Source organism: Euphorbia lathyris, chromosome 9 (assembly GCF_963576675.1).
Source record: "Euphorbia lathyris chromosome 9, ddEupLath1.1, whole genome shotgun sequence".
In the NCBI taxonomy this organism is placed as follows: Eukaryota; Viridiplantae; Streptophyta; class Magnoliopsida; order Malpighiales; family Euphorbiaceae; genus Euphorbia; species Euphorbia lathyris.
Window position 1 is genome coordinate 69,761,451 of NC_088918.1, and position 11,885 is coordinate 69,773,335.

Here is an 11,885-nt window from a genome sequence, read left to right on the forward strand (position 1 = left end):
ATAATTAAAATAAAAGTGTTTAATGACATAATAAAAAAAATTCACATACTTAATTGTAAAATAAATATCAAACATGATGTTTGATGTAATTTCTTCTATGATATTCATGTAAAAAACCCACAAATCAAAGCATTTCTTAAGCCCAGCAAACACGAAGGAAGAGAAAAGGAAGACCAATTTTATTCTTGAACTTAACACTGAAGTACCAATTTTACCCTTAAAGATATTAAACGACAATATTCAATCTTTAAGCATAGATTTAGCCCTTGTTTGGGAGGAGGTTAATGGGAGTAAATGGAAATAATGGAGGGTTAAGTATTGAATTAATGTTGTTTGAGAGTTATTGTTTGAAAGTAAATAGAGGTTAATGGGAGGAGCATAAACTTTTTTTTTTAATTTCTTGTCTCTGCAGCAGAGTAAATTTAACCTTCAGTTTTCTAAACCTAAAATCAGCTGTTCAAAGGTTTTCCCCCGTTGATTTTCCTGCTCTTTGCTTCACACTCTTCAGTTTTCTAAACCTAAAATCAGATGCTACGGTGGAGCAGCAGACGCCTTCTCGCTGAGTTTTCATCTCATCATCATCAGGTAATGCTTATTTCTGCAAATTCATTTTCTCATCTTCATACTCCTGCAAAAGTGAGAGAGGCTCAAACCCAATACAGCTTTCATGATGTCATGTCTTCCTTCAATCATATGCTTCGTATGAATCCATCCCCTTCTATTATTCAGTTCACCAAATTGTTATCTGCACTAGTTAGAATGAAACATTTCCAGACTGTCCTTTCTTTTTACAAGCAGATGGAGTTTGTTGGAATTTCACCTGATGTTTATACTGCTAATATTTTGATCAATTGCTTTTGCCATTTACACCGGGTGGATTTTGGATTCTCTATTTTAGGGAAAACGTTCAAACTTGGTTTGGAGCCTAACATTGTAACCTTTAACACTTTGATTAATGGTTTATGTAGACAAGCTAACCTTGTTGAAGCAGTAAATTGTTTTGACAAAATAGTTGCTATAGGATATCAACCTAATGTACAAACCTATACTGTGATTGTCAATTGCCTATCTAAAATGGGAAAATTCAATGTGGCATTTGGTTTGCTTGAAGAAATGGCTAGAAGAGGTTGTAAGCCTAATGTGGTGACATACAATTCTGTCATTGATAGCCTTTGCAAGTATGGCCTAGTAAAGGAAGCATTTCACCTATTCTCCAAGATTACAAGTGAAGGGATTTTACCTAATGTTGTTACCTACAGTTCATTACTTCACTGTTTATGCTATTCAAGCCAGTGGAAAAAAGCTTCTACATTGCTCAGTGACATGTTGGCTCAGAACATAACACCAGATATAGTTACCTTCAGTATGCTTGTTGATGAATTATGCAAGGAAGGCATGGTGGATAAAGCTAGATGTGTGGTCGGAACAATGATTATGAGTGGTATAGAGCCCAATCTTATCACTTACAATTCGTTGATAGATGGACTTGGTTTGGATAGGCAGATGTATCAAGCTAGGAAAGTGTTTAATATGATGAAAAGCAAGGATTCTATTCCTAATGTTCGTACTTATAGCATATTGATTCATTGGTACTGTAAATGGAAAATGATTGATGAGGCAGAGCAACTTCTGGATGAAATGCTTCGTAAAGGTTTAAGTCCTAACAATTATACTTATAACGCTCTTATACGTGGCTTTTGTGATACAAAAAGCCTTGAGGAAGGCATGAAACTTTTTAAAGACTTGTGTGCTGGTGGCTATCTTCCAGATGCAGTAACTTATTCAACTTTGTTACACTGCTTCTGTGAACGTAAGCATTTTGATGTTGCCTTGGCCCTATTAACTGAAATGCAAACGAGAAAATTGAAGCCTAATTTATCTATATACAATATTCTAATTGATGGGATGTGCAAAGCTGGATGGCTTGAAAAAGCAAAGAAAATATTTTCTATGATTTTTGTTGGAGGGTTGCAACCTAATCTTCACACATTTTGTATAATGATTAATGGACTTTGCAACAACGGATTACTAGATGAAGCATATAGTTTGTTCATGAAAATGAAAGAACATAGTTGCTCACCAGATAATGCATGTTACAATGTGATTATTCATGGATTTCTACGGCACAAGAACTTGTCCATGGGAATAAACCTAATACATGAAATGCGTGAACAAGGATTTTCTGCAGATAACACCACCATAGCTTTGGTAGTGGATCTATCATGCAAGAAGGATATAAGTTTGGAAAATTTGTAAATCCATCCTGAAGACACCAAAGTTATATCTACCAAGATGAAACTAATCTTGAAGGAATGTGGAAAGGCGCTTCTTGTAGTGGAAAATGCAGTTGTAACCTTTTTAAGTTGTAAGATTTATAGAATTTAAAGAGGATATAATCTTGAAATTTAGTTGCGATTCTACTTATTTCAATTGTCAAATAATCATCTCATTTTACTGTCCACCATTAGAAGTGCTCTTTTTTGCAATGAAAATGATGCAAATTGTGTTGTTAGCTAAATTATTCTTTGGTTCTGTTAATGAGCTGTGGCTTAACCAATGGATTTAGCGGAGGAGGATTGTTGAATGAAGCATATATGCCCGATATTGTGAACTACAAGAGGTTTGCATATGATCTTTTACTGCTGTTCTCAGTACTTGAGTATTTTTATTATGTTGTTAGAGGTTTGAGCAATGGATGGAGATCAAATGACACTTAAATTATTCATTTGAGGCTATCTGATTGTGATTTTTTTTTTATGTATAGATGCCTAGGCTAGGAGAATGTCCTTGAAATTGTATCTGATCTATTTAGCTTCAAAATGTTGTGAATAGGTAAAGTTAATGGAACTCCAGCTGGTGAAGTGAATAGGTGAAATTGTTTCTCTATGCTTTGTTACGTAAAAGATTACAGGAATTTATTTAAAATTAAGTGTGTATCTGTTTCTCTATGCTTTGTTTCTGTATGCTATTTCCTTGACGGAATACTGCCTCAGAAAGCCTTGAATCCATCACATACTGCAATCTCGGGCTACTTAACCCAATCAATTAGGTTTGGTTCTTAGTTTACTCATTGTTGTTCTTCTTGTTAATTTGTTGTTATTTAACATGATGAATGGTCAATTTCGTCATTATTTTAATCTGAGTTATGTTTGTGTTTTGATCAGAATAGCATTCCTTTTTGGTTCTTTATTCTATTAAGTATTTGATGCACTGAGTGTAATAACTTTAATAATAAGTATGATAAAGAAATGATACAAAAAGTATTGGAATTTGGTTTCATGAATTTGATTCATTTTGTCCAAAACAAATGTTGAATTTAGCTTTAAAGATAGAACCTAGACACCTCATGTTTCTTGTAATCATCGTCAGGTAATGCCTATTTCTGCAATGAAAACTGTCCACAAAAATGAATTCAATTGTTGAGAGTGTTTTGAACATTTTTTGCAAAAGTCACTCTTATTATCTTAGAGGGCGAGCCTTGGCGCAACAGTAAACGTTGTTGTCGTGTGACCAAGAGGTCACGGGTTCGAGTCTTAGGAGCGGCCTCTTGCCAAATAAATTGGCAGGGGAAGGCTTGCCCCCAGTACACCCTTGTGGTGGGACCCCTCCCCGGACCCTCGCTCAGCGGGGACGCGTAATGCGACCAGGCCGCCCTTTTTTTCACTCTTATTATCTCAAATGGAGATGGCAGTTCCTGCTGCTGTTACTTTTTATGCTGTCAGCTTTGCTCAAATTAGAGAGGTAATTATTTTCTTATCATTTATTAATTTTGCTTAAATAGAGAGGTAATTATTTCCTTATCATTTTTTTATCATAATTGAAGGAAATAATAAAGCACCATCTCTCAGCTCTAGAGAAAGAAGAGCCAGAAGAAAAACCGATAAACTGCCCAGCAACAACAATTGACACCTCAACTCAACCATCTTTGCCCTTTTTTATTTTTTATTTAGTCTGTGTTTTCTTCAAATGCAACTAGTGAATATAAAGCAAGCTTTTGAAGCGAATGCTACAGTCGTTCCTTACATTTTTCGAGAGCTGCGAATCTGTTGGAAGCCGCCAAATGTGGGTTGGATCAAGGTGAACATCGACGGGGCAAGTAAGGGAATCCAGGGCTCGCTTCTGTTGGAGGGCTGTTGCGTGATTCGGATGGTTCGTGGATGGGCCGTCACGATTATGATGTGCCTCCAGTAGGCACCCATCTCCTTTCTCTTTTTTAAGTGTGGATTTTCTGTTATATTGGTGATTAGTGGTGAATGTTAGCTCTCTAATGTATATAAGACAAGATTTATAAGACAGCTTTGTTAATGATATTTGAAATTGACTTAACTTATCACTAGTAGCTTTTGCTTTCATGTACTTCTATACATGTTTTTGTATACTTTGTTACATAAAGTTACAGGAATTTATTTAAACTAAGTATACATGAATAGTCACATATATACTGGATACATTAATTCTGTTTGTATTTTTGTTGCCATTGCTGACTTGATACAGTCATGTCCTTGTAAGATTCAAGTGTTTCAATAATGGCTGCCATCTTGGATCTGTCTTTAGGATTCATACTTATGATGCTAGTAAGGCTATTTCGTTGATGGAATACTGCCCCGGAAAGCCTTGAATCCATCACATACTGCAATCGCGGGCTATTGGCCAGGTGCGGTTTAACCCAGTCAATTAGAATTTGGTTTTAGCTTATTCATTGCTGTTCTTCCTGTTAATTTATTGTTATTTAACTTGATGAATGGTCAATTCCGTCATTCTTTTAATCTGAGTTATGTTTATGTTTTGATGAGAATGAGCAGAGTATATAGCATTTGTTTTTGGTTCTTTATTCTATTAAGTAATTGATGCACTGAGTAGAGCAACTTTAATAACAAGTATGAGAAATATGGGATGGATTGGAATTTGCTTTCATTGTGTACAAATGTTGAATTTACTTTAAAAGATAGAACCTAGACACCTCATGTTTCAGGTAATGCCTATTTCTGCAATGAAAACTGTTCACAAAAATTAATTCAATAGTTGAGAGAACAAACTTGTGTATAGAGTGTGTTTTGAACATTATTTGCAAAAGTGAGTCTTATTTCTCAAATGAAGATGGCAGAATCGCTGCCGGGTTTTGTTTGGTACTGTTGTTTCCATGTCGAAGAACACAATCTCTGATGTTCCTTCCATTCTTGTTCTGTTTCATGTGTTGATTCCTCATTCATCAGGGGATATTAAACCACGTTGTGGATAAGATAAAGGGAAAATAGGTCGTTAAGCCTATAAAAATGTAGATTGTTTTTAACATTATTTGCCAAAATGTTGTGTGTTTCTGATCAATTTTATCTATAATGTCTTTTAGCCATAACATAGCATAGAGTGTTTTGAGCATTAGTTGCCAAACTGATTGTTAAAGTGAATTCACTTCTTGAGGGAACAGCCTTTATCTTTAGAGTGTTTTGAACATTATTTGCAAAACAGAGTCTTATTATCTGAAATGGAGATGGCACTTCCTGTACTGGGAATAGTATAGTATAGTTGATGCTGCTGTTATGGTTAATATAATATGGTGGAATAGGTCCTTTCTAATTGATTCTAATATTATATAGTTTTGATAAAGTTTCTCTTTTCACTGGCCTACACCATGGTAGTGACAGAAAAGTGCGATGTATGTAGTTTCAGAGCTGTAGCTTTGGAAATATTAATGGGAAAACATCCAGGAGATCTGATTTCATCATCTTCTACGACCATTATGCTAAGTGAAGTATTTGATGAACATCTACCGCCTCCGAGAAGTAAAAGTGACATTCAAGATATCGGAAAAGGGAGATGAAATGGGTGAATGATAAGCCCAAGTCTAGACCGGCGATGAAAAGGGTGTCTCGGCAATTTCTATCAGGTAGAAGATCAATACCTTGCAAGCCTCCTCCTCATGAAATTTCACTATGGGAGATGAAGAATTACAGCAAGCATGTTGTATCAACATATTTAAACTTCAACTCGAAGTAGTAATGAAACAAACAACATCATCCATTTTTTTCTTTGAATGCTGAAGTTTACACACACCCACATTTCAACAAGAACTTTAAGAAAATCACCAGAAATTTATTAAGGTTGATTCACCAAATGGATATAAACCGGATCGATTTTGGATTCTCTGTTTTAGGGGAAATGTTCAAACTTGGTTTGGAGCCTAACATCATAACCTTTAACACTTTGATTAGTGGTTTATGTATATAAGGTAATCTTGCAGAAGCAGTAAATTGTTTTGACAAGATAGTCTGTTAGAACTAGCAGTTCATTAGAAAGAATAGAAGAGAAGAAAGTAGAAATGAGATAAGAAAAGAGAAGAAAGTAGAAATGAGGTAAGAAGAGAGAAAAGAGAATTGAGAGAGAGAAAAGATTGACTTGATTACTTTTTTGATGATGGTCTGGTGCATCATCCTCTCCTCTAAATAGAGTGAGGACAAAAACTGTTACACACACATCAGTTTTAACTTTACAGTTGTCATTCTTCTTTTCACTACGTTACAAATTAAGTAGCTGATACACTACTAGCATTTAAGGAAATAACAATTGCACAAACGTAAATGCAAGGAAATATCAAAATAGAATAAACAAACAGAATAACTTGTTGGTCCCTTGTGATATAGGAATTAGTTCCTAGGGGGGGGATTAAGGAACTATTTAAAATATTTCTTTAAAGGCTGGTTTGTTTCTTTTAACACTTCGGATTTTTCACTTAATTCTTAGCACAGTGATATTGAGTGAGGTCAGAGGCAGTTTTAGTTAATCAAAGACTAAAGCTGCTTCTAACGTTGAGTCAGGAGATAGCACTAGAGAGTCTATTCCTGAGCTCAGCACCAATTCACACAACTCAACACTGTTGAAACACCTTTCCACATGATTTTGATTTGACAAAATTATTTAAGTAAAATTAAATATATTCTAAACACACTAATTTTAAATGCTTTGATTTATTTAACTAATGTGTTTGTTCAATGTTGAGTTAAATTGTTTATAAGATATAAAGACTAAAAGGCTTAAAGCCCAAATACGGAAGTCAAAGCCCAAGTCAAACAGATCAAGACAACTCGGTCCGCGTATGCAAAACGCTGTCGTTATGTACAAAACGCAGCTCAGCGGAAGAAGGATCGAGAAGACCTTCGATGAACAACTTCGTAACGAAGCTGCTGAGTTGAATTGACAAAGAGTACAAGACAGCAGCTGAGCAAGAACAACTGCCAGACAAAGTGTTTCCACTTTGGGTAAAGTTCAGAAGACACAGAACGCTGTCTAGTTGACCTTACCATAAATGGAGAGACATTCTGCCGAGCTGACTAAAAGCTGCTCAACACTGACCAAGGACAGAAGATACTCAAATCTGATTGGCCGAGAGCTCTGAGCAAGACTGAGTGACAACGACAGGAAGCCGTTTCCCTCCAACGGTTATTTCGAAATTCGAAATGACTGATGTCTCAGACGTCTCTATAAATAGGGACTTTCAATGCTTCATTCAACACAGAACTTTATCAAGCCATTACGCTGACCAAAATTCTACTCAAAGTTCTGCGAGAAAAAGCAAAGAAAATACTTACACCAAATTCTATATCTTTCGTGTAAAATTCTAGAGTGATTATTCAATCAACTAAAGTGTCTTAGCAATTGTTGTTTAGGACAAATCTTTATCATTTCTAGAGATTAGAAAGGAGAGGCTGAGTACTCGGTTATAGTACTCAGCGAGAGATTATGAGTGAGTAGAGGTATAAAGGAAGGTACTCTTGTTATACTCAGCTTCTAAGTTGTAAAAGGTTTGATGCTCTACCGTTAAAGAGCTCAGTAGAGAATTCGAAAGCTCGGAACATGTTCCGGGGACAGGACGTAAGCTTAGAGGCCGAACCTGGATAAATCTGTTGAGTAACATCTTTCTAACCTTAAACTCCTTAATATATATATTGCTTGCTTAAACAAAACTGACCAAATAAAGAGGTCACGCTGAGTTGTGTGTATTGAGTATCTGAGTTCAGGAATAGACTCAAAGTGCTATCTCCTGACTCAACGAAAGAAGCTGACTTAGTCACCAGTTGACTAAGCTAGTGTCTTATTTACTCAGCGCGCTGTGTAATCCTTTTTTCAAAGAAAAAGAAGTCAGCCTTAACGTACTTAAATTTTAAATAGTTCCTATCCCCCCCCTTGGAACTAACTTGTTATGTTATAAGGGACCAACAAGTGGTATCAGAGCTTAAAAGCTCACTGTGAAAGGTTTAACTACCTTGAGCTGATAGACTAAGGTTTTCGCAGACGTAAGAGAATGCAAGATAGACTTCTCACGATGGTTCTCTGAGGCTTTTGTAACAACCGAGCAACCATTCTGTGAATGGATATCGAAGAATGGCTGGACCGAGCTGTTCTCCATTAGAGATCCCACTTACCCTGACCTTGTAAGGGAATTCTACCACAACTTGCGGGTTGCTGACGATAACCAGGACTACCTAGTAACCGTGGTAAAGGAGAAAACAATCTTTATAAACCCTACCTACCTTGCCAATTTGCTGAAATTGAAGAATGAGGGAACAAAGCTGAGAAGAACTGGTGATCATGAAGGAACTGGGTATGAAGCCACCTTCTGCAAACCCCCTGGCCATTCTGGAGAAATCTCAAGTTCATCAATGGGCCAGCACCAAAAGATGGCACACTACCTGCTGACCAATTACATCTACCCCAAGATTAATTGCACTAGCTCAGCGACAAATTTCGAGCAATGCTTCATATGGCATATGCTGACCTTCAAGCCCATCAATATGCCAGTTTTCTTCATTGCTGCCTTCCAAAGGAGCACTAGAACTTTAAGGCTAGGCTCACTCATAACCAGAATCCTCAAAGATCATCAAATTGATCTATTTGAGGAAACTGAGGCCCAAGGCTCTGAGATCACAGCTGCTGCGCTGCGTGCCTTGAAGTATGACCAACCGATTAAGAAAGGCAAAAATGCTGATGAGGCTGATGAGGAGACAACTGTCCCAAAGAAGGGCAAAAGGACAAAGGCTCCAGCTACCCGAAAAAGGAAAGCTGTTGGGACTCCTTCAAAGAAGGCTGAGCCTCAGGCCAAGAAGCTAAAGTCAGCTTCTCAAAAAGTTCAGGAGAGACCTAAGTCAGCCGAGAAGAGAAGCAGGCAAGATGAGCCTGATACAGAAGAGAGAATGGATGATGATGAGCAACCTCTGAAGAAGAAGAAGTCTTCAGAGTTGACCCCCATTGATGCTATCCCCACTGACTTCATTAATCCCAGTGACTCTCACTTCACACAGTGTCAGGGAACTGAAACTGAGCATCAAGAAGATGATGTACAACTGGATGATCAGTTCATCACTCAGGTGGAAGAAGAATTAGATAACGAAGATCAGGATGATGAGGAAGCAGAAGAAGAAGAAGAAAGCGGTCAGGATGACGCTGAGGAGACAGCTAGTGAAGAGGAAGCTGCTAACCCAACTAATACTGAGTTGGCTGCAGATAAAGAACAAGCACAAGCTGACCAACTCAATGCTGATCAAGAAGAGACTTCTCCTTCTCACTTAGGAGAGTCTATCCAAGCTGACACTCCTCCTCCTCGCAAAAGAAGATTAGTAAAGGCAAGTCCGAAAACTGTCATTGACCTTCCTGTTCAAAAGCCGACTAAAGATCCTTCTTCTCTTAAGCTGAAGTTTTTCACTAAGCAAACCCCTTCTTCTCAACAAGCTTCTCTTGAAAAGCAAGCCTCTGTTTCTTCACAAAAGGAACAAGCCGACTTGAGTGCTTCCGCCAACTCTACAAGTCAGACCGAGCAAGTTCTCGTTAATGTTGTTGCTCCAAGAATTGTGCTGACTCAGAACATTCCTGCCCCTGTCAGCACTGACAGCATTAGGATTACTACTTCACCGACCATCACTACTGCCGATCAATCATCTCTGTTGGTCCTTTATAACGTTACAGGTATAGTTCCAAGGGGGGGTTAGGAACTATTTAAACTTTTTAAAGCTTAGGGCAGACTTCTTTTCTTAAGAGAAAAGGATTTAACAGCGGCGCTGAGTAAACAGCAAGATACTGGCTTAGTCAACTGGTGACTAGGTCAGTTTCTTGACTTGAGTCAGGAGATAGCACTTAGAGTCTATTCCTGAACTCAGATGTTTGATGCGCACAACTCAGCTTGACCTCTTTACTTGGTCACTTTTTGGTTATTTAAGCAAGCAATATATATAAGGAGTTTAAGGTAAGAAAAGCGTTACTCAGCAGATTTATCCAGGTTCGGCTCTAAGCCTACGTCCTGTCCCCGGAACACGTTCTGAGCTTTCGAATCCTCTACTGAGCTCTTTAAAGGTAGAGCCTCAAACCTTTTACAATCTTAGCAACTGAGTATAACAAGAGTACATTCCTCTATACCTCTACTCAATCCTAATCTCTCGCTGAGTACTATAACCGAGTACTAAGCCTCTCCTTTCTAATTTCTAAAAATGATAAGTGTTTGTCCTAAACAATGATTGCTAAGACACCTTAGATGATTGAAAAATCACTCTAGACTTTTACACAAAGATATGAAATGTAGTGTAAGATTTGCTTTGCTTTTTGCTTGCAGAACTTGTGTAGAAATTTGGTCAGCGTAATGGCTTGATCAAGTTCTGTATGAAATGAAGCAACTGATGGCACTATTTATAGAGATGTCTTGAGGCATCGGTCATTTCGAATTTCGAAATAACCGTTGGAGGGAAATGGCTTCCTGTCATTGTCATCCTGACATGCTCAGAGCTCTCGGCCAATCAGATTTGAGTATCTTCTGTCCTCAGTCGGCTTTTGGTCAGCTCGGTAGAATGTCTCTCCTTTTATGGTAAAGTCAACTGGACAGCATACTGTGTCGTCTGAACTTTACCCAAAGTGGAAACTCTTTGTCTGGAAGTTTTCCTTAGCCAGCTGATGTCTTGTACGCTTTGTCGAATCAACTCAGTAGCTTCGTTCCGAAGTTGTTCCTTAAAGGTCTTCTAGATCCTTCTTCCGCTGAGTTGTGTTTTGTCCATAACGACAACGTTTTGACAAACGCGGGCCGAGTTGTATTGAACCGTTTGACTTGGGCTTTGACTCTTGTATTGAGCTTGGGCCTTTTAATCCTTATGTCTTATAAACAATTTAACTCAACATTGAACAAACACATTAGTAGAATAAATCAAAGCATTTAAACTTAGTGTGTTTAGAATATGTTTTTAATTACACTTAAACAATTTTGTCAAATCAAAATTATATGGAAAGGTGTTTCAACAAACTCCCCCATTTTGATGTTGGCAAAACTATTCAGCGAGGAACTCAGTATTGAGCTCCCCCATGATAGTTGACCTAATTTAACTTAGCAAACTCCTCCGTAAGGGTTGAGCTACTGACTTAGTTTTACTCTAAACATTTAAAGGTTTAATCGAGTAAGTCTAAGGTCAGTTTTCAGATATAGGTCAGCTCATGGAACATATTCTATTTTACTCAGTGTTTAAGCGGAAGGTTTTATCATTCAGAGGGCGCTGAGTAATTTGTTGTTCAATGAGTTTTATAAGACAATGTTTTATAAACATATAGGTCAGTGTCAAACATGTTATCAGCATTTGGCTCAATCAATAAATTTTATAATCATTAAACATAGCTGATTTAATTGAAGATACATAATGACATAATACACAACATCGTATAAAAATAATTCATAACTCAGAGTTTGAACAGAAGATGCAAGTATTGATATTTAATATAGGTAGTCAGTGTTTACAAAGGTTCAAGACAGGCATAGAGACTACATACTTAGCCTATACTGAGCTAGCCTAGATATCTATTTCTTTTTCTTCTGCTGTGTTCTCGCTTCTTCTTTCTCCCCCGTTTTGTCAGCATCGGGAGGA

General features: G+C 37.4%; 1 protein-coding gene across 1 annotated transcript; it reads left to right on the plus strand.

Moving 5' to 3' along the window:
• The first annotated feature begins 336 nt into the window (after nt 1-336).
• On the plus strand, nt 337-4,328 carry LOC136207300 (pentatricopeptide repeat-containing protein At1g63080, mitochondrial-like). The gene is made up of 2 exons (XM_065998582.1): nt 337-3,741; nt 3,824-4,328. Exon 1 carries the CDS (start codon nt 529-531, stop codon nt 2,254-2,256), a length of 1,728 nt encoding a protein of 575 aa, XP_065854654.1. The 5' UTR covers nt 337-528; the 3' UTR covers nt 2,257-3,741; nt 3,824-4,328.
• Nucleotides 4,329-11,885: the final 7,557 nt, after the last annotated feature.

Excerpts from the sequence above, each read along its gene's own strand:
- LOC136207300 (XM_065998582.1), top strand. The coding sequence starts at position 529 with ATGCTACGGTGGAGCAGCAGACGCCTTCTCGCTGAGTTTTCATCTCAT.